At 43.4% G+C, this 23,093-nt stretch overlaps 2 protein-coding genes and 2 pseudogenes across 2 annotated transcripts; 2 read left to right on the forward strand and 2 right to left on the reverse strand.

The window, feature by feature from the left end:
• Positions 1-481: 481 nt before the first annotated feature.
• LOC133928177 (uncharacterized) lies at positions 482-8,838 on the forward strand (annotated as a pseudogene).
• Positions 8,839-9,420: 582 nt separating this feature from the next.
• LOC133929313 (probable ADP,ATP carrier protein At5g56450) lies at positions 9,421-13,039 on the forward strand. Its single transcript, XM_062376016.1, has 2 exons — positions 9,421-9,864; positions 12,205-13,039. Exons 1-2 carry the CDS (start codon positions 9,502-9,504, stop codon positions 12,829-12,831), a joined length of 990 nt encoding a protein of 329 aa, XP_062232000.1. The 5' UTR covers positions 9,421-9,501; the 3' UTR covers positions 12,832-13,039.
• Positions 13,040-13,659: 620 nt separating this feature from the next.
• On the reverse strand, positions 13,660-17,193 carry LOC133929314 (nucleosome assembly protein 1;2). The gene is made up of 11 exons (XM_062376017.1): positions 16,976-17,193; positions 16,844-16,887; positions 16,626-16,721; positions 15,771-15,863; positions 15,384-15,495; positions 15,194-15,258; positions 14,872-15,056; positions 14,600-14,777; positions 14,477-14,520; positions 14,151-14,319; positions 13,660-14,054 (listed from the first exon to the last, which is right to left on the reverse strand). Exons 1-11 carry the CDS (start codon positions 17,037-17,039, stop codon positions 13,986-13,988), a joined length of 1,119 nt encoding a protein of 372 aa, XP_062232001.1. The 5' UTR covers positions 17,040-17,193; the 3' UTR covers positions 13,660-13,985.
• A 3,824-nt stretch (positions 17,194-21,017) lies between these two features.
• Positions 21,018-21,817, reverse strand: LOC133928179 (protein REVERSION-TO-ETHYLENE SENSITIVITY1-like; annotated as a pseudogene).
• Between the last annotated feature and the right edge of the window lie 1,276 nt (positions 21,818-23,093).

Consider the following 23,093-nt stretch of genomic DNA (forward strand, 5'->3'; position numbering starts at 1 on the left):
ACTTGTAGTTGGAACATCTTGTAATATGCTAGAAACCCAAGGGGTTTTCTGCAAAATGGCCTTAGGTTGGTTGAAGGCTCTGGCATGAGGTGGCAAGGCAACGTGGGCCTGAGTGCAATTGGCCTTTCGGCCAATGGCTCATTCGGGCTCCACCACCCTGCACCATATATAAGGGGAGAGAGGTGGTGAGTTAGGGTTACAACCCTAACCACTTGGCCCTCCCTCTCACTGTGCGTCGTCGTCGCCGCTAGGGCGGTTCTCATCGCCTGCCAGAGTCGGGTCGTCGGTCGTCACCTAACGAAGAGGCGCTAGCTGTCATGGATCGCCGTGGAGACAACCCGGAGCCATCGCGTTGTGCAGCCGAGTCTATCGAGAGAGAGGCCGATCCACGGTGGGTGTCGCCACCACTAACCACTATAAGGGACGCCAAAGGGGGTGGCTGGACATCGCGTCGCCATGGAAGAAGCCTCCACTAGGCGCCATGCCGCCATGGAGGAAGCCACCGCCGGGCACCGCCAAGGGGATTAGCACCACCGTTGTGAGCCACGTGTGCTGCCTCCCACCGCCAAGGAGGGGTGATGGGTCGGTGTGGTGGGCGATGAAGGCACGCGCTGAGGCATGTGTTGATTGTTGAGGTCGGGCGTGGAAGCACATGGTGGTGGTAGAAGTGCGCATGGATGTCCACGTGGTAGCCGTCGGAGGAACACACAACAGCGCTCATGGTGGCCGCAAAAAGTCATTCCGCCGGTGTCGGTGACACAGGAACTAGGGGTCCTCGAGTCTCGAGGCCAGAATCAGCAGTTTGCCACGTGGCGCCCTCCCGTGAGGATTACCTCCCCGAGGTGCGAGAGGATTAAGTCCCGGGAGAGGGTGCTCGGGGCCATGAACAGTGGTCCCCGAGTACCCGAGTTCCCCGATGACCCAGGGAGACCAAGTGCCAGGAAGAGAGTGCTCGAAGCTGTGAACAGTGGCCCTCGGGCACTCAAGTCCCTCGATGACCAAAAAAGCTAAGTACAAGGAAGGGGGTGCTCTGGGCTGCGAATAGTAGCCCCCGAGCACCAGAGTACCCCGAGGGCCCAAGGGAAGTCAGTTCCGGGAGAGAGTGCTCGGGGCCGTGAACAGTGGCCCCCGAGCACTCGGTTCCCCGAGGACCCGAACAGTCAGTTCCGGGAGAGAGTGCTCGGGGCCGTGAACAGTAGCCCCCGAGCACTCGGTTCCCCAAGCACTCGGTTCCCCGAGGACCAAGAAAGGGCATATCCAGGAGAGAGTGCTCGGGGCTGTGAACAGTGACCCCCAAGCACTCGGTTCCCCGGCGGCCTCAAAAGTCCTTCGCTGGTGGCCCCCACAGAGGTCCAGTGGTGAGGTGTCAACCAGTGAAAAGCTCGATGCTGTATATAAAAGGGCGCGTGGCCTGTCACCTCCAACTGCTCCTCCACATTTGTTGTCAGTCCCTGCCACAGTCTGGCAGTGAGGCGTGGGGACATTTAATGCACGGGTCCCATCGCGGGACATCGCGAGGCCCAAGGCGCCCCGTCTGCCGCCCTGCTGTGTCAGACTCGCTCTGACCGGGCGGGCACGCCGGGCTGCTCAATGGCTGCCCGGTGGGCCCTTCCTGCGGCGCCCGTTGAAGAACGGCATGATGACGAATAAGACCGGACGGGGGCGCATTTTCAACCCTCCCTGTCACTTCGCGTAGCAACCCATGATGGTTGCTTTCCATTTATGGTGCCTCGGAACTCGTGCCCTCCCTTTTTGGGCACGTTACCGCCCTGGCGGGTATTTAAGGCGCAGCGGGCTCCCCAGAGAAAGGGAAGTTAGTTACAGCCAAGTGAAAGGAAGTTAGGCAAGACAGAGGCTCAGTACAAGCACAGAAGCTCAGATCACCGAAGAACAAGGAGCCCGAAGCTCTAGACTAGACAAATATTCTTGTAACTCAGCTGAACCTCTGAGAGACATTCTCAGAGCATTTATAGCATACACACAAGAGTAGTGTGTTACGCTCAGTGCGGCCCGAACCTGTCTAAAAACCTCTTGTGCATTTACTATTTCTGCATCCGATCATTCCATTCCACCTGCATCGCATTTACACCCATTTATTTCACCAGCAAAACAGATTCAGAATCATCCCCCGGCCGAATCTCAAAGGAGGTCTCTCCGGATCCCTGCTTGAGGAGTTCACCCCCCGACAGCTGGGGATTAACATCATCGATGCACGAAAGGAGGGATGCCATGGATCGGTGATGCTCACCTTGGTTGGATGTTGAGGCCGATTGGCCTATGATCTTGTGTGGTGTTCGTCGTTGAGGGAAGCGGGGGGTTCAAGGGTGGAGCGGCATCAGTAGGAGGCCTCAGACCCACAACGACATCGAGGTGTGCGATGCAGGAGATGATGTCAGTGATGAAGATGGTGCAGTCGTGTTCTTCTATAATCGCCGAATTCTTCAGTGTTCGTCCTTCTGTGCAGAGGCTTTCGTGCCTCTGTGTTGATGTTCTAAGCACCGCCTTCGTGCAGTTTGCTGACTTGTGTCGAGGCCGATTAGCACAATTGTGATGTTGGGCGCTTTTCGTCCTTCTGTACTTCCTTGCTGTGCTCTTCGATGGTGAGACCAATTAGCTATTTGGGGAGCAAAGTAGCTCACAATGTATTACAATAGGAAATAAAAGTAAAAATAGAAAGTAGAGAATAAAACTCTTCTATTAATTCAATAAAATATTTACATATATATACATAATGAAGAGATATAGAGATATCTCTATTTAGTAGACATAATAAAAAGTATGAAATCTCTTGACTAAAGAACATGTATCTTTCATAAAAACAACTTATTATTAATTAATCCCTAACTGACTCGGACCATGCGAGCCGGTGTACGGTGACCATTTTCCCGGCCGTTTGTCGCCTCCAAAGCTGGTCCACTCCAATCAATCATTGACGATTACCGATCGATCATCTCAGACCCGATGACTTTGTCAGGTGCCACTTCATCTCCTACCGCCTCAAACGACACTTGTAATCCAGGCATTAGAATATAGATGTCGCCATGCGTCAGTGGGAAGAAATTGAGCAGGACTTCGTCCGATCCACAGGAGATTTGGGTTGAAAGGCTAACGACTGACTAGTAAATTCTACTGTGCAAATATTTTTTAAATTAGATATACCTACTCATTAATTATGTGTATTGAAAAAGATGCCATAAAATTTTATATACGTTCGAACTTCTTTAGTATAATAGACATATATCATATATTGTCTTAATTAATCTTAGGTCAAGACAATACAACGAGTGTGTCTAGATCTATTTTTATAAATCTTAGCATGCTCTCTTATGTTCTAAATATTAAAGCTCTTATCAGATAAATATGATTATGACTTAAATTTATTGTAAATCTTAATATGTTATTTCTACTCCTATCCAATCTCATATTATTTTTGTTTGGCTCTGTATCGCTTCTCTATTTGATCCTATCTCTCTGGTCTAACTTACTCTTGACATACCCCTCCCCTTCATATAAAGAGTGGTCAGGAAGGTATATATACTCGGAGTCTCTGACATAACCTTATCAGTAGGGATGGCAACAGGGTAGAGTAAGACGGGGGGGGGGGGGGGGCACACATACATACTCAAAGTCTCCAACATAACCTTATCGGTAGGGATGGCAACGAGGCGGGGCAGGAGCGAGGGGCACCCCGTCCCCGTCCTAACCCAAAACACAAATAGAGGCAAAAATCGTCCTCGTCGAATCTCCGATCTCCGTTGAGACCTGTGGGGGAGACGGCTACAGGCTGCGCCCCTTTGCACGTCACCGTGAGGACACTGCGTCGTCTCCTCGAGCACCCCATGGCGACCAGGGATGAGGTCGCCACGCTTCACTCCGGTAGGTGCGTCAGAGATTCGAGGTCCCATGAAGCCCCATGGGGAAATTTTTATCACCGAGCTCGCCCAGATATGGACTCGGAGCCCTACCTCGTGAGTTCCACAGGAAAAAAATAGCACCATTCCTTCCGCATTCAGGGCAGATCTCTACCTCCATGGGGAAATTGTCATCCATGTTTACCAGATTGGGTTATCTGGGTAATTTTTTTGATCTAGGAATAATTTCTGTGTGGGAATACATGAATTGCCTAAAACATATGTACATACCTTATTTTCCTAATAGTGATTATTAAATTTACCATACAATACGATGTACAATGTACCTCATTCTTAAAATATACCATATTTCTAATAAAAATCTAATTATTAATTATCAAATCATCGTGAGCCGATGCTACCCACCGATGGATAGATCGAGGTGGAAAATGCGTGGCACCTTCAAACTGGCTATTATTTCAAAAAAAAAATGAGAATTCGTCGTTAAAGCTGGGAAGAAGCTGCCCTGGCGTGCTACTGGATATGGATCACGGGCCCGTCCTTGTCATCGATCGTGGAGCCTTCCCATCGGCCCAAGTGTCCAGCGCCACTTTTGTACGTGTCAACAAAGCTGGGAGGCTTAGCATCTTCCTATATATTATTATATGTGGGGATGCGTAGATTTCACTTTCCTATGAGCCTACTGCCTACGTGATCTCGCGTACAGTACAGCTCATTTTTTTCAAGCAGAGCTCGTGCGCAGGCGACCAGCTTCAAGAAAACAAGCCTCTGCGAATTTGATGACTCCAACCACTTCATCCGCACGCACGCTACTGCTATGTTACAATCTCTGAATGCTGTATGTATCTCGGTAAAACCATTCTCAACTATATTCTCTTCATTTCGTTTCCTTTCTGATTTAACTCTTAGTTCTCATTCTCTTTATTTTCTCTCATCTCCAATAGCTTTCCTTCGAAAGAAATTATGAAGGGAAAGTAGAGAGAATTCCGTCATGAAAAGAATGATCCTGAGAATCCGTCGTGAAAGTAATCGTGAAGGAAAACTATTGAAACGCTGAAGGAAATAAAAATTCTTTCACAGCGAGATTTTAGTCTTCGAAGAGAATCTGTTAGAGCTGACCTAACAGAACTGAACTGCCACAGCCATGCAAAAAAACCCGTCAAGAAGTCTCCGGTGAGCAGTCCGGCCGTGCGCGGCAGCTGCAGTGCCTGGCATGGAGCGCGCATACGTGGAGACACAAAACTAGGTGTCCGTTAAGAAAATTTATAAGAATAGTATATTGTTGCCTGTTAGAAAGGAGGAGTTTAAAACATAAATATGTCGGACGATATATTTTAAAAAATAAATATGTCGCCTTTACAAAACATAAATTCTTTATGAAAACTGAAAAGATTAATATGAATTTGGAATTCATAAAATAATTTACACGACGGACTCTCAGGATGTTACCGGCCAAAATCTTCCGATGTTGAAGTTGTTCACAAAAGCAACACCCTTGTTCCAACCACGAAATGATATGAATGTACTATCCTTTATCTCACTCGCAGAGTCGATATGGAAACGGCCTTCATAAAATTCAGGTTCTTCTGAAGTGCTTTCTGTCATAAGATGATGCAAGGATGTTGAGTTTTAAAGCAGCATGCTTTTCAATACATCAATCGGCTATGACTTCCATGTACAAATCCAACACAAAAACATGTAGATTATCAATTCTGAAAGAAAAGGTACCATTCAGTTTATTTTTCAGTTCATGTAGAGCTCAACAATTTATTGTTGTGAGAATTTTCCAGTTTCGGTATTTTTGCTGACTAGCACAGAAGGAGCTCCGGTACTCAACTAACTTGTCCTGACCTAATAACAAATATCCTTACAGTCCTTGTGTGAAGAAATTTGGATAACTTCACAATTTCAGACTCCTGGTTATTATGACAAAATCTATGCAAATCACATTACCTCATAGATAATTATATCTTGCTCATTAAGATCAGTATTATCCTAGAGGTGATCTGTTTCTTATGCCATGATGCACCATAGTTTTTGACTGGCTATTTTACGATGAGCATGACTGCATGGGAATTAGCTGTCTGATCATTTCACTGCTTGCACCTTGCAGAATAATTTCAAAGTAGAGACTTACCATTTGAATATAATGACAATTCCTGCAATTTCTTTTTCTGGATCACCATGAATGGACACTTTATTAGCTCTAACATCAGGCATCTGAGTGGTTATTTGGAGTTTTGGAAGGTTGTCCGGTGCATTGAATGAAAGCGGATACACTTTCCAGTGATGGAGAGTAATGCCACCTATAAAGGGGGCAGTTGAACCGAGTGGTTCTGCAGGTTGTCCTCGCTGAGAGACCCAGGTTCGATCCCTGGCTCCCACCCTCGAAGGCGCCCCTCAGTCCCTTTGTAGCTGGAGGGTGTGGGCCTCCTCTTTGAAAAAAAATTTGAATAAGAGATAGTATTCCCTGTATTTCGAAACTTACTAATCAGCACAAGCAGCTTATAACCATAGTCTATGTAGATGCTGCAATTTGAGAGAGGCTATATGGTACTTACCTTTCGGTCAAAAATATATGGCCCATAATTTACACGATCCATATTTTCTACATGTAGACAAAATGCATATATGCTGGTAAGGCATTATGTTATATGTGTTGCAAAATTAATAAGGTCTACGGTTAACTTGATTCCGTATTTGTGCATCCATAAGATCATATGAAATAACACATGAAGAACACAAGGCCTTGGACAGATCTACTAGGCCCAAAAATGAACCATGCTAGTACTACCAAAATATAGAATGAAACATCAAACCCTACACGTGCTAGAAAGATAGACAAAGCGCGGAATTTTATCATCGCATTTATAGTTTGCAGATTGGAAGGGTTTACTTAAAGTGGATCCTATGTGGAAGTAGATGGTTGGATAATGGAGTCGATGTAGATGTTGAAGAAGGGAAAGTCACATCAAGCGGTCGCTGTGCAAATCCTCAAAGCGCTGGCGTCGGCTCTGAGACATCACTCTCCCTCGATCTGCTGCACGGCGAACAGAGGGATGACAGAGCTCAAGAGATGGAATCGATCTCTCAGAATCGCCCCTTGGTATCTCTTGATGTGCAACCGACAGAACGACCGCATGCGATAGTGTGTCTCTCCCTCCGAGGGCTGGCGTGGCAGTGATGTTTACCCCTTGCACGTGTGGCAAAAAGAAACTGCCCAGCTGGACACCCCACCACGATGCACGTTACAAGTCACACGATAATTACAAATAAAGCGCGAAATGTGTGTGTTCATATGTTCATAGCAGTGCCTTCTCTCCATGCATGCCTCAGAATATAGAAGCCTTACACGAGCAGCCCCCCTCCTATGTTGGTCTGACCCATGCTATCTCTACACATCACCTCGGCTTTTCCTTTTGAACATTGGGCCACAAAGAACCAACCACAGGATGGGCTGTTTGGACCAATATTCCAACAATTTGTTATGACTACTTGTATTCCTATCTTCAGGTGGAAATGCTTCTATGTGCATCCATGTACCGTGATGTTCCCGTTATTGTGAATATTTCTGGCCACCTTGCGTTAGAGCAAGGTATTGATGGGCGCCTCGGGAAGAATTTTATGCAGAGAATAAAGAAAGATGGATACATAGATGTCAAGAATAAAAAAGGTATAGACTTGATCTCTACTATATAAAACCTAAGTTGATTCACGCGTCACCTCTTCTCATGCTCTCTTCGTATCTAATAAAAATTCTTAAAATTTGAATAATTTATCATTTTTTTTCATTCACCCTAGTTTACTTGTTATGCCATTCTTGTTAGTTCAGTACGTCTCATCTTACTACAAACATCTGATTCAATTGAATATTGCTAAGTTTCTTAATTAAAACATTCATGTGTTGATCATTGAGAGGATTTTGCTGGCATTGTGTGTGCATCGTAGGCTTTTTCCTGGTTACGCGCATTCACAAGTTCAAAGTAATGCATCTGATCTTGGAATTGTAAAAAGTTAAACTATATGGTCGATGATTCTGCTCACTCATTCCAAGCTAGGGCACATGCCATGGCAAATTATAACGTGGGTTATGGCATTTCCACTTCCTTCACTTGGAATGCCTGTTGGTTCCTGATAGCTATACCACTGGCATCATGCAGTACACCTGGATGTCAATAATTTTTAACAGAATTAATGTCAATAATTTCTTTCCTTCCTTTTTTTGTATTCGCTGCAAACATTTTGATGTTAGTCTATTGAGCAGCTCAGAATCTCGACCCTAAAAGTCTCAACCTAAGATAACTTACAATATGTGACAATTCTTTATTACTGCTTAGTTATCTGTACTTATTTCCGCTCTGAACTGTAATCGAGCTTACTCAATTACTTGTAAGCACTACTGTCCTTTGTTTACCTTAATGGTGTCAAACATCAGTATAGGAAACATCGTCCGGTGTTTCGGCCCATATGACCACAGATAGGACCCTGCAAGACATTGCTATTGCAGGATTCATTTGTAAAAATCACAGCCCCATTGCAATGTTATGGTTCTTGTGCAGGGGAGTTCGAGTACCGGGTGACAAAAGCAACTCTGATTCTCTGAAGGTGCCGGCTGAGCACTGATACCCCTTCTCTCTAGCAGTGCCACAAGCAAAGACTGCAGGTGACAAGATACTCCCTTACACTTACACCTGTATCAACACATAGATGTCATTTTTTCTTTCCTTTTCAACTATGCCCAAAGGAAAAGGGAAATCTGTTCTGATGTGCAGGGTCCTCACAATCCATGGCTCCAAAGACGAGATCGTCCCGGCTGTTCGCGGCAAGCATCCCCAACCATGAGCTGCTCATGATCGCAGGAGCCAACCACCGGTACACCGGCCATGACCAGGAGCTGACTTCACTTGTTCTGGACTTCATCAAGTAGCATCACCAGAGCACACTGCCCTTGCGTCCAAAATTGTAGAACTCTTTGACTATTTGTGAAGCCTGATTCATGTAAATTCCTTTCCCAATCCGAATGGACGAAGTTATCCAGAACTTGAGTTGCTAGAAGATTTATCTAAATTGCCATGACTCTCGAGTCAAAAATCAGTAGTAGCCAATCAGTAGTGGCCATCAGGATGAAGCTCGAGCTAAAATGATCTTGTACCACTTTATGATACATCTAATAACATATAATTTGATCGATATAAGTAGTCAACGGATAAAGTTTTTTCATCTTAATACAAGTGCACTACAACAATACATAATTTGATTGATATAAACAACCTACTGATAAAGTTTTTCTTCTCTTAATACGAGTGCACCGTAACAATATATAATCTAATGGATATAAACAATCTACTAATAAAGTATTTGTTCATCCGGATACTAGTGCACCACCTTAGGTCAACCTAGGCTCGCTGGATGGCCATCGCAACCCATTCATCAGCACAGTGACAGGTGGGCCCCACATGACATCTCGGAGATGGAGCACACGCAGAGCCCATCCCGATGCGCTCATCGAGCCCAACCGACTCAAGTGGTCGAGCCCGCGCCGGAACGACCCGACCCGACCCGAACCGGACAAAGCTCTCCTCCGGTGCGACGCACGCACACTCCTGCACTGCGCAGGGGAGGCAGCCGAATGAGCGAGGAGGTCGCGGCGGCGGGGCCAGGGGGAGTGGAGGAGACCATCGGGAGGCGGCGCGATGGGGGCGGGAAGGCAGCGGCGGCGGGGCGGGTGTGGGAGTTCGAGCGGGATCTGGTGGCGGGGGCGGTGATGGGGGGCGCGGTGCACACGGTGGTGGCGCCGATCGAGCGCGTCAAGCTGCTGCTGCAGACGCAGGAAGGCAACGCGGCGCTGCTGGGCCGCGCGCGCAGGTTCCGGGGCTTCGCCGACTGCGTCGCGCGCACCGTGCGGGAGGAGGGGGTGCTCTCGCTCTGGCGCGGCAACGGCACGGCAGTCATCCGGTACTACCCCTCCGTCGCCCTCAACTTCTCGCTCAAGGTTCCGCCCCGACCCCGCACTCCCACACCCTTTTATCTTCTCTTCGTTTTTTGTAGGTCTTGATTCGTGCATTACAAGTTAGAACTGCCATTTTTTCTTATGTTGATGTGAGATGACATTGAATTAGTTGCGATCTTGTGATTATTTCATGAGATGTTCATGCTGCAGTTTTAGGTTCGTGGTTTCGTTCCTTGCTTGATTCATGTGCTTGTGTTATTTATTGATGTGCTTAGCTTGGGGGCATCGAGTACTATTCGTCTTGATGCTTGCAGCGTGAGGGGTGGAGGAAAGACCGGATTCGTTTCTGATATTAGGTCGCTGCTTTGCTGGTTCGTCGTTCTTTGTTGACAACAGATGAGATTTGGAGGGATTTTGCTTTCTAGAGATGAATGTTGGTCGCAACAAATGGCAAAAGAATGAGAGAATAAAGCTTTCGTGTGGCTTGTCTAAAAAAAGCACTAGATACTAGCTAGTGCTATCAAAATATCTTAACGGTATATTTTGTGCATATATTCTTGCACTTTTAGGCTAGTTTATACTTTCAACAGAGAACCTGGTAAGTATTAATCGAATTTTCTGTCGAGGATCCAGGAGATAGGAACAATACACCAGTACAATTTTGATGATTGGTCACTGGGATGGTATTATGCTAATACTGTTATGTCGTGGACTGAACTACAATGAATATTCGGTAAAATGATTTTATCAACAGTTTTAAACTGGGGAAAAAATTATGGGGCTTTATTCATGGGTTCGTTGCTTATTAATTCGTGCTGTTTGTCTTGCTGTATAATGTAATGTCAACATCAATTTCTAAAATAATCGTGCATACTAGTTTATTATGAAAGCTTGGTTGCCAAATATTACAATTGTCAAATAGCTTTTCCACAAGATGGCAAAAAGTAATGTTGAACCATAGTAAATGGCACAGCTTGAATGAGTAATAGATTTCTGGATATAGTTTCCTGAGCATCTATTGGACTTGACATTGCTGCCACAGGTTTTGGAAGGTAGCGAATAATGTAGCTTCATAATGGCATATTGTGATGCTTTATTACAATATCGTAACGGTTTTTGAAAGGTACGTCATGTTGTGATTTAACGCTGAGTCGTTTATGGTGCATTACTGACTACAAAGTCCATAGCAGATTTATGATATGTGTTTTACCATGACTGTAACAGATAACTTTCATTTACCTATACGGCAAATGTATCTCCATTCCTGACCTTCACAAAGAGTTTCCAAAAGCCTTCAGTTAGAAGTTAATGGAAGGTACTTGAAATACATGATACGCCATACCCGGACAATCTATGTCTCGGGGACCAGATTGGCCTTGCATTGTGGATGGAAATGGCCTGTCATATGCCTGTCATCTTTAAGATGATTTTGCATCGACCTCTAGCAACATGCAAGTGACATGTCCCATGCACATGAGCAGCTATGTTCAATTTTCTTAATTAATCAAAAGTACATGAGTAATATTAGAAGGTGTCAGAAGTATGTTTGTGATGTTTAATAGAAATAGAATTGCAGTTAGAGGTTTATTGCACAGTAAAGGGGCACAAGGTGGCAACAGTGTCATTTGACTTTTTTTACTATAGTTGTAGTACTTTAATTACATTAAATATATCAAGTTTACTTTTTGGTTTTCATGATGAGATGATGGAAATTCAGAAGCTGGCTAGCTATTTGCTCGGTGCTCAGAGGCTTTTGTAGGGAGGGTCGCAGGATGTAAAATCTAGAGTGCATCAAGTCTTGGAACCATGGTTTATCACTTTTAATCATTATAATTAGATAACGCAACAATAATAGCATTGCTATCCATGCGTGCATAGGTGTTTTTGACCTACTAAAACTTCAGCATAGACATTTTAGATCTAGTGCCAGCTAATGGAAGCGATAAGAATTGCTTGAAATGGCCAAATAATGGTCATAATTATGCTTTGCTGATTTGCTCTATATTCCTCTTTGAAGCTCAGTTGTCCTGTGATATGTGGGGAAGGCTTCTGAGCCTCTCTGTCTTGCAGCATAGTGTTCCTTTACCTTAAATAGTAGCATTGTTTTGCTGATTTGCTCTATATTCCTCTCTGAAGCTCAGTTGTCCTGTGATATGTGGGGGAAGGCTTCTGAGCCTCTCTGTCTTGCAGCATAGTGTTCCTTTACCTTAAATAGTAGCATTGTTTTGAAGATTTCTGTCGAGGGGATTAAGCTTCATTTATCTTTTGTTGTAAAGGACCGAGCATTGATCTACAGCAAATCTAAATGATGGTTGGAATGACTGTTATCTCTGGAGGATTGTCTCAGTGGTTATCTCTAATTCCTCACCATCATTCTTGCAGGATCTGTACAGGAGCATACTGAAAGACGCAGGAACCTCAGCAGACAATAAGTTCACATCTATTGCTCTCACCAACTTATTTGCTGGTGCTGCTGCCGGATGTACTACCCTGGTCATCATTTATCCGCTCGACATTGCTCATACTCGTCTTGCAGCCGATATTGGCTGGACAGACACCCGCCAGTTCAGAGGCATTCGCCACTTCATCCAAACCATCTACAAGAAAAATGGCATCCGGGGCATCTACAGGGGATTACCAGCGTCACTCCAAGGGATGGTTGTCCACCGGGGACTGTATTTTGGAGGCTTTGACACTGCCAAGGATGTTCTGGTACCTCTAGAATCCCCGTTGTGGCAGCGCTGGGTTGCAGCGCAGACCGTCACTTCCATGGCAGGGTTCATCTCGTACCCGCTGGACACAGTGCGGCGGAGGATGATGATGCAGTCGGGGATGGAGGTGCAGATGTACAGCAGCACCCTTGATTGCTGGAGGAAGATATACAAGCTGGAGGGGGTCAGGTCCTTCTACCGCGGGGCGCTATCTAACATGTTTAGGAGCACTGGTGCGGCTGCCGTACTTGTTTTGTATGATGAGGTCAAGAAGTTTATGGACAGGGGTAGGTTGTGACAGTTATAGAGGGGTTCTTTACAGATTTTTGGATTCGACATGGGGAATGGGATCAGGCCAAAGGTACAGGGAGCGGAGCGGCAGCTCGAGCATTTTGTAACTGGATGCTGGTTTCCTCCTGCTTGCTAACGAGCTGGATGTAACTAGAGCCTCGTGGCCTGAACAATGTAGTTTGTTCATCTCGTATTATCGTAGTTGCAACAAACCATTTACCACTGCTGCCTTTCGCATATGCATGCCTGCATCTGTTTTTCTCTGGCAGGGCCCAAACTGCAAAAGAGTTCCATACGGCATTACAGATTCACAGTTCTGCCTTTTTATAGATACTTTCATGGCAGTAGGACTTGATTTCTCTGTCATCAGACTGCGTTAGAATTTGCTAAACCGGCTGCCGAGGACGCTTTTGGCTTACCTGACCATTGGAAGGTCATGCATTGATCAGCGATCTAGCTTAAAGTAAAAGGCGCTGAACCGGGGACACGCTTGGAACGGTTACAGAATTCGATCGCAATTAAGAACTAGCTATTTGGGAAGTCCTAAAAGTTCTTTCGCCTTAATTCTCTGATCTGCCTTGTCTACAAGGTTACTGACAAAGTGACGAGGAACGAGGTATTTTCCCCAACTTGTCCATCCGGCATTAGTCTATTACACAGGACAGCACACGGAACATGTGACAAGAATGCATCCCTCGTCGAAACTGCATCAGCTTTGCAGACGTGAGGCATAACATCTCCTCACTGTCACTGAGCCCTACTTGAGATGCGACATGAGAAACAACATTGAAGTAATAGCCACGCTGAAGGCGATGTGGAGGCACAATTCAAAACATTGTCGGGTAAAAAGATAACCGTTCCCCTAGATCAAAATTTCTCCACAACACACTTGAAGATACAGCAGACTGTGCCAGTGGTACACGCAATAAGATATACCAGACTGGCAACATTGATCACTCAAAGCATAAGCAGAGCACATAATATCTGAACCCAATACAGCAAGTGACAAAACTACCAACACCATATGATACCTGTCCCGGAAAAAAATCCCCCTCCGGTTTCCACAAAACCAAATCAATGACATTGCATCAGGCAGAACCAAACTTTCATCACTCCACAACCACTGTCTCTGGAAATAATCAATACGCAGCAGGCAGCACCTCACTGCTGCTTGCACTCTGCAGGTCGTTCCCCCTGCTGCCCTTCCCCTGCAGCAGCACCCTTGCTTTTCTATTACAGACAGGAAAGCAAACATGGTAAGAGATAGCGTTATACCAAAATTAGCAAGGGCGTAGAAGGGGTCTTGGTAGACAGAAGTTTATGTACCTTTCCATCACCATCGTCTTCATCTTCCTCGTCATCTTCATCTTCATCTTCGTCATCATCATCTTCATCATCATCCTCATCTATAATGCCTTCAAAGTCCTCATCTTGAGCAGCCTCTCCAGTGAACCATGAAACAGCATGCGGGATAATCTTATCTCTGACGGTAGATCTGGCAATACACAAGGGCAATTTAGAACTAGTGAAATAAAATCTAAATCTTAGCGTGTCAATGCATTGATTCAATCCTGATCAATACAAGTGTAATTTGTAACATGAGTACAGGACTGCAGCCACTGCATATAATACATAAAAAAATACAGACATACCCAATATCATAATCTTGCTCCATTTGGTTCTGCAACTGTTCAGCCTATTAAAAAGGAAATATCAAGTCATGTTCGAGCTTGAAGGTTTCACCATAAGTGCAGGTATATAAAAGCTAAACTTACTGTATCCTCGTCAATTTCCTCATCGTCATCAGGAACTTGTGGTGGACTGAAGAAGTTGAAGAAGCTCTCGCAGCCTTCAGTTCTTGTAATAGGTTTAGTGTTCTTTGACCCCTTCCTAGGCTTCTTTTTAAGCACCTTTTGTGTCAAGCACTTCCCAGGGTACCATTCAATTTCAGTACTGGGAAACAAAAGTTGCCAAACATAGGCATCAGTGAAATGTTCTATCCATCCAAAAGAATATAGAGCTACACATGAGCTGAAATATTAGTTACCCAATGGCTTTCTCTAGAATTGGTTCATCTTCATCAATCATGTGATATGTTTTCGTAAGCACCGAGTTCTTGAAGAATGGATTTGTATCAAAGTGAAATTCAAGCTTAAAACCCTTCGGCTCACTAATCCTGTACCACTTGATGTCCTTGAGGTACTTGAGAGCTTCCTCATCCCTCTCCTGGATCTGAAAACAGAAGGACCAGAAATATTTACAGCCAGCAATGGAATGGAATTATGCACAAACAGACATTGCAACAAGTTGGACACAAAGTATTGACAGCTCTCAGAAGGAAATATTTGCGCAAGGATGCAAGGCTTCACCTCCTCAGCCAGGATTTCGTGGTTCTTCATTGCATTAAGCCAGAAATCCGGCACACCTTTTTCTTCTGCAAGGAATCATTATGATCGAAATCAAAAGAAAATTCAAGAAGATATGTTCCATCTTTAATACAGAGTTTCATTACCCAATGGAGACACAAGAGATCTTAATACAGGTGGAATGTGTGTTCACCTTTTTGCTCTGCAGGGGTTTCATCTGCACTTTTTTGCTCCACAGGGGTTTCATCTGCACTTTCTTTTGTGATACCTTCAACCTCAAGCACACCATTGACAATTTCGTAACGCTGTCAATTTCAGGTCACATAAAGCTATCAGATGGATCATGGTTCATAGCATCAAACAGGATGCAGCAATATTTAAGGAAGATATGTCTGTACTGTATGGAGCATGCAGAATAGAAAATCCATCTCTTTTTCACATCCTAATCTAGTGGTTATTGCTATGGTAGAGGTGGGAGTTGCTCGGAACAGTTTAGGGAGTTGAAAGTAAAATTTAGCAATGGTTTATAAAACTGAGAAACAACATATACAGAAGATATCAAGACAAAACACAAGTTTACCTTTGAGTACAGCGGTTCGTACATCTTCTCATATTTTGCTTCAAGTGCAGCCCTCTCCTCGAAAAACTTTGCCTCAAATTCATCATGTTGGCCCTGGCAGACGGTAAACGATGGTAATTAACTCACCACCAGATATAACCATAACATCCCAAAAGTCAAATTCAAATTGCACACCTTAAATGATTACTATAATACAGGCAATCAAATGATAAACCGTTTGGTGATAGAGCTGCATGACTGCAAGAAGGCAGAGATATTTCGTGCGAAGTAAAACAAGATAAATCCAACCACATAAGCATAATGAGATAGCTATCGACAGATCATGGAACAAAGCTTCAAGTTAAGAGATGGAAGTTTTCGGATGTTCAGATTTAAAAGGTGAAAGTGTATAGTTATCATACTACTTCACAAATTCTCCTACAGAATCCCCACGTCCCACTTTGAGTTCAGGGGCTAAAGTTTTAACAGTCATCACAGCCAAAAAAAATCTAGAGTAGGCAACTAGACATTCATAAATATCATCCAGTGAATGAGTCATGGAAGTGGCACACACATTCACAGTTACTGGCATTTCTCAGTAATAATGAAAAGCAAACCAGTACGCACGAGTTGTAAACAACCGTGCAGCCTAATATTCAACAGTCCTTGCTCTAGTTAGCATTGGAATTTCTGGTATTAATGCACACCAAGCCGTACCGATTTCAACAAGTATCAACACAATCACAGAGTGCATACTAAAGTAGACACAAATAATGATACAGGATTACACAAAGCTTCCTACCAAAGCATGTCAAACTCACTGAAACCATCACAAAAACAACAGTATGGCACCACAAGAGCGGAAGCATCTTATACCTGGATTTCTCTCAGCTTGTCAACACGCTTCCTGACCTTGGGCTCGAGGCTCTCGAGCACGTCCATATGGCGCGACGACAATCCCTGCAGCGTGTTCTAAACAAGCGCAACAACACTGAATCAGCATTGGTTTATCAGAAGACCCCCAAAACCAACCACGAACCCCCGCCAAAACCTGACCAAAATAGAACAGCGAACCGCCGCAAGAGAAATCTCACCTTGATCGACGCCACGAGATTGGCCTTGTCCTCCGCGCTGAGCTCTGCATCGGAACCACCGCAACCAATCAGATACCACACCCCAACAGCAGCACCAACGGAGGAACGGAGATCGAGGGCGAAGCAACATACCGGCCGCGCTGGGGACGGCGGCGGCGAGGCCGGAGAGGTCGAGGGAGTCCTTGCCTTCGCTCATGGCTGCGGAGGGGCTGCGTAAGGCTGTAGAAGATTCGGGAAGGATTTGGAGGAGGCGGCGAGGGGAGGTGAAACCCTAGCGGCGGCGGGAGGGGGCGCTAGGGTGAGGAGAGAGGGGGGGAGTGTGGTGGCGGAGGAGGGGATAAGAAAGGAGTGGGGAATTGAGGGCTGCGATTTTATAGCCGGCGCGTGGGAACTCGGGAAGATGGGGGGAAATCGCCGGTTTGGTTTGGACTTTGGAGTTTGGACTCGCGAGCGCGGTCGGGGGAGAGAGAATATCTTCGGGCCCATCAGCCAAACAGAGAGGTCCTATAGGAGTCCCAAGCAATGTTAAGTGCTCTCGGGTTGATTGGAAATATTGAGTGCTCTTTATTGGTTGGTAGAGACAAATCTGATACGTAGAATGTGCATAATTTTTTTTAAAAAAAATATGTTTAGTTATTTGTATATATTATTTTATTCTGGTTTGAAGAATGTAAATGTAAGTCTGTAGCTGGGTTCAAGAGGAAATTGAGTTTTCTTATGCAATCTGGATTGGCAGATACAGACTCCTGCATCTTTATATAGATGGATTCACTTATCAGTATTATAAAATAATTTTTATATGAATAATTAATTATAATCCCAACTCTTTAAAAAGATTGAATGGTCCAGGAGGTTGAATTGGCCCTAATTAAAAATATTTCAACCAAACTCTAAAGCAAGCTTTATTCTAAATGAATGGTAAAACAACTACAACTATCAAATTTGATACAATACTAAGCAAGAAAATATGCAAACTATAGCAAGAAGAGAATTGTGTAGCATAAGCTTGCAAGAAAGTAAATGTGGAAAAATAAATAGATAGACAAGAAGATATCGAATTTTTTTCTCAATGTATCAAAGAGTTGGCACTTCACTTAATCCTCGTTGGAGCATCCATTAAGATATCGCTCCCCCTTGAATCACCAAGACTCAAGTGCTCCTAGTAACAGTCACTTCTCTATCTCTGGATTGATGGGTTTTAAACCAAGCGTAAAACTTCATCTTGAGGTTTCCATAAAAACTCTAAGGGCTTATCAAGATACCTCCGATCACCAAGATCGGTTAGGTATTGTCAACCATCAAGAGTAACAAACTAATAGCTTCACTTGACTCAAATCAAGTCTAAACTACAGATAGATACACACTTGCTACTCTACTTACACTAATGATATCATTAATATTCAATTAAAAAACTTTGTAAATCACCCTACTACACTCCCTTACCTCTTAATTACACACTAAGTGTTTCAGCTATTCTGAATCACAAGTTTACCCAAGTAGACGAAATGAGGGGTATATATAGGTTAGAGGTATAAAACTAGCCGTTGTTAAGCCACTCATATTTTTCGTGAATGTCGGATGGTCCGACATGTACAAGCTCCAAACATCGGACCATACAGTGTAAATCCTCCACACCAAAAAAATTTGTTATTGCACTGAATCCTCTGGTGAAGCCTCCGATGCATACGCTGGACCATCTGGCGTGTATGAGTCCAATTTACATTTAACCGAAAGAAATTTCTCTAGACTTTACTCTGACAACGCCTCCGATATATGCGTTGGACCATCTAGCATGTATAAGTTTGTTTTCCATTCAACAAAAAAAACTTTCTGAATTTTACTTCGGTGAAGCATCCAATGTATATGCCAGACCATCCGACGTGTACAAACTTGAAGTTCATCTTCTAAAAAAACTCCAGTATAGCCAACCTCACACCATTAGATCATCTGGCGTGTAGAAGAGTACCAAGATAAAAACTCCGACGTGTATAAACACATCAACATCAAAACATTCGGCGTGTAGAGTTTTTCTAGAACTTGTCAAATTCAAACTTTTTTATATCCTATCTTCAGTTCAACTCATCAATGAGCTTCTTTGATATACCTAGTGATATGATTTCACGAGTGTGTATTCAATTAAGTTTAGACTCAACTAGATCAAACTATTACTCTTAGTCTCTTTTTATAGTATGATAGAAAACAAAGAAAAAGAGTTTATAATACTCTATGTGTTGTTCATCTCTTTATGATACTTAGAACTAGAAGCTCTTTAATCTTGACGCTCACATCTTTTGATAGTTGAACCATTCAACTAAAGAACCAAAATCACTTTAACAATATTGTAAACTAATTTTTTAATTACCCTTTAAAACAAACTTTTTAGTCATAATGGTATAATTGTTATCAATCATCGAAGTATTTAACACTTACGTAGAGACCTAGATGCTACACTCTTATATCCACTCATTCGGTTTTAGATTCACTCAATCAAACAAAAACTCAACTCAATATATATATACAGATACAACAACTAAATATTTTTTCAATAAATATAATTTTACTCGATCCGCTTCCACTCAACTTACATATACGGTCCATACAATAATTAATCACGGTCCTAGTGCTCTTCATTCCGTGTGAAATTTCACAGGAACATATAGCAGTTCAAAAAAGTCAAACGAACTTTAGTACAAAATTATTAGAGGAATTTCAGCGCGAAATCACCTAAAAAATCTTTTGGCTTGTGCGTTTCAAAAAGGGCTTCAGAGCAGTTTCAAAGACACAATTGTTTGGAGTTTTGGATCCAATTATCAAACGATAGAATCCAAGCAACAGAAATAAAAAAAAACGTTAGCATGGTTTTCAATCCCCGAGTTACGAATTACGAAGTGAATACAGTAGGAAGGTTTGTTTGTGACGCAGAAATTTTACACGAAACAACACGATTCGTGTTGAAATCTTACAAATTCCCAACAATCAAAAGGGATGTAAACGATGGACAGGCTTAGGCCATCTCTAAGTGAGTCGGTTTCTATAAAGTAAAATACTATAGTATTAGAAATGTCAATCTATAAATATCAATTGTTGTGCCTCGGCTTGCTTTTTAACAGAGTCGGAAACATGTTTTACAGTGATACCGGAGTGGGAAGACACGAAAACGGCAACGACAAATATGCCGATAGAAAAGGGAGCCTCTATCATTGTTTCTTTAGTATGCACGTGGGTCTGAACGGAGGAGGAGAGTAATGTAAGTTAGAAAATAAGATAGCTGTTAAAGATAAAAAAATAGGATATGCTGTAATAATGTTAAAGTATGTTGTAATAATATTATATATAATAAATTTTTAAAATATCTATTAAAGATGGACTTAGAGAGCCGTACAGTTGCAGAAATTGCTACGCGCTCGCGCGGTGATCACCAGGTTTATAGCCACACGATTCTTCCTTGTCCTGCTTCCAGAGGAGCAATCCTTTCCGTGCTGTGCGAGCGCACAGGTTCGTGCATGTACGCTTCGCTCCCTGGCCTCCCATTCGCTGTGACACATGGAAGCCGAGCTGGCAAGTCAGTCACTCATTGCTTTCCGTGCACTGTCAACTGAACATGCAGGCGAACTTAGCAGATCTTGGTAGAACCTACATATACGGATTCAAATTCTGATTTTACCTGATACTCACATTTATTTAAGATTAAATCTCGAAAGGGAAGCATGCATACATAGATACATCCAATAGTCATAGCATTTACCCACGTTAAGTAAGGTTATACCTTAGCTCTTGTTTAATGTGCGCTAGTTAGGTGGGTGAATATATAGTGTGGTAAATATGTGACTTAAAAAACTGAACATGCAGGATCTGCTACGGGCCTTAGATATGATGTGACCAGTGCTTCATGGCAGAACCCAACTACACGTGAACCGGGGATCGATGGACCGACCGAGCATTCTACTCACGACAGCAAGTACACGAAGAGAGACTGGCAAACTTCAATGCTCCTATTATTCATGTAACCACTCACGGAATTGCTCTAGATTTTTTTAGGATTTCGCATTGGGCTCGATTCCTCCGATCCAAAGGGACCGGCCCTGTGGTGAGTATCTCTCGTGCTCTCCGTTTCGGGCTCACTCTTCATCCGCATGAGCTCAATGCTCAGCAGCTATACTGTTCAGTGACTCGATCAGCAGACCAGGCCCTTCATGCAGTACACACACGAGCACGAACCACCCGAGCAGGAGCAGAGAGAACGCCGCCATCCCCAGGAGGAACGACCAGCCGGCCATCAGGATGCCGACGCACGAGACGGCGGCGAGCGGGAGGAACGACCGGACGACGGCCATCCGGTCCAGCCACCGGCCGCGCAGCCAGACGAGCGCCGCCAGGTTCAGCACGTTCCAGCCCACGGAGCCGCCGTAGGCGAGCCGGTTCAGGCAGTCAGTCGGCCACGAACGAGTGGCTGTTGCAGGTGAAGAGGTTGTAGCACTTGTGCTCGAAGTGCCTCGTCCCCGACCGCAGCGCGTCGTCCCACGAACGAGCTGCTGTTTCAAAGTCCGATGAAGTTTCGGCGGTTGGTCGATTTGCGTTGCCTGTTCATTCCTCGTTCATAAGGCTTATCTCAAGTGGACTGTCTCTTGTTGTGCTGAAAAAAATTATACTTCCTCGTTGTTCGAGGGAACAGCTTCTAAATTTATCTTTAGTACACTTCCAACGCTGACGAGGCAAAGTAGTTTAAGAAAGTCGATTAGAAGTGAATCTAAATTACAGTCGTTGTAATGAATAGCCTATAATTCTTGTGTTTTATCAATGAAATGCCGTCCGATTCCTTAAAAAACCTGAGAGCGGGTGATGGCAAATGCTACGGTCACAATTATTTGTTCCTTAAACTTCTATGACATGTAGGTCCCAGTGCCTTTGTGAAGGGTATGTCTACTGATGTGGTAGTAAGTTACTGTCTCCTTTCTCTGACACTGTGGGGTCCATATGGTTGGTTCGGACGCGGCGGGTAGGGTGATCTTAGGATCCGCCGTCGGCTTGAGATAGGAGATGATGAACGGTTTGGATTTGGGAGGCCGAGCGTGTTGGCATGATTTTGACTGCGCAAGTGATTGACGTGCTCAGTGAGATTAGAGGTGCGCTAGGCTACTCCCAGTGATCTATCATTGATAATATCTTAGATATTTAATGATCATGTCACATAAGATTTAGATTTATAGTGAGCGACAGAAAATTAAACAAAAGGATAAGGAGATACTTCCTCCAGTCATAAATACATATTATTTTATATAAGATACGGTCTCTAATACATAGTTTGGATCATTATTTTTTATTAAAATATATTTCTAAAATTCATTGAATTTGTGATATTATGAAAGTATTTTTCAAGATAAATTTATACATATTATTTTAAGGTTTTCAAACTAAATATTTTGAAAACTATTCTCAATTAAAATTTTACAAGCTTGACCAAATCATTTCAAAATAATATGTATTTATGATCGGAGGTAGTAGTGTAATTCTACACATGAAACAGACAAACTAACGAGGAGCAATATAAAGTTTAAAGTTTAATATAGGTTCATATTTTGATATGTGAAAGAAAACAATACATTAGGGGGCTAATTTCTACGCTAATGTGTGAAAGTAGATAGATATCATGGTAAGACATTTGTATTAGAGTGACCTAAGCTCCATACAATTGCTTCCAAATGAAAAGGCAAATCCTCCTGAACCTCCTAATCCCATATGAGAACTCGAAGCAGCATCCGAATATGAACAAATGCAAATTTTCCACTGCTTTAAATTATTATTGTAAACTTGCCTTAAAAAATTATAAAAATATCATCAGAACGGTCATTCATATTGTATTCTTACAAAAATACAAAAACAGTGGTAAATTTGCAAATGCCCCAATAGTTAAAATTGAGTTCATATGGTTTTCAAAACGAACAGGAAAATGGCAAAGAGGAGAACACCCGTTTAAAAAAACGAAAAGGAAATGAATTTACTTTCGCTTGTTCTGACTGGAGGTCGTTCGTGGCACCAGCTAGCTACATGTACTTATACGGAATTAAATATTTAATTTTCGATTTTAACAAGCAAAGACCGGAAGTGCTATGGATGGAAGCTTCTGACTAAAACTAAGTCAAAACAAAGTCATCTGCAAAAAACTTGATCTAATATAATATCGCCTTTCTTAAAAAAAAAAAGGTCACATGTATCTAGCTTAGTCCATCTCAACCATATTCTATTTATTTTG

The sequence above is a fragment of the Phragmites australis genome, chromosome 9 (assembly GCF_958298935.1).
Source record: "Phragmites australis chromosome 9, lpPhrAust1.1, whole genome shotgun sequence".
In the NCBI taxonomy this organism is placed as follows: Eukaryota; Viridiplantae; Streptophyta; class Magnoliopsida; order Poales; family Poaceae; genus Phragmites; species Phragmites australis.

Bases quoted from the DNA above. Each gene is read 5' to 3' on its own strand.
- LOC133929313 (XM_062376016.1), top strand. From the start codon at position 9,502: ATGAGCGAGGAGGTCGCGGCGGCGGGGCCAGGGGGAGTGGAGGAGACC. The intron at 9,865-12,204 runs GTTCCGCCCCGA...TCATTCTTGCAG, and splicing joins CCCTCAACTTCTCGCTCAAG to GATCTGTACAGGAGCATACT.
- LOC133929314 (XM_062376017.1), bottom strand. From the start codon at position 17,039: ATGAGCGAAGGCAAGGACTCCCTCGACCTCTCCGGCCTCGCCGCCGCC. The intron at 15,496-15,770 runs GTAAACTTGTGT...TGAAATTGACAG, and splicing joins ACGAACCGCTGTACTCAAAG to CGTTACGAAATTGTCAATGG. The intron at 15,057-15,193 runs GTGAAGCCTTGC...TTCTGTTTTCAG, and splicing joins ACGAAATCCTGGCTGAGGAG to ATCCAGGAGAGGGATGAGGA.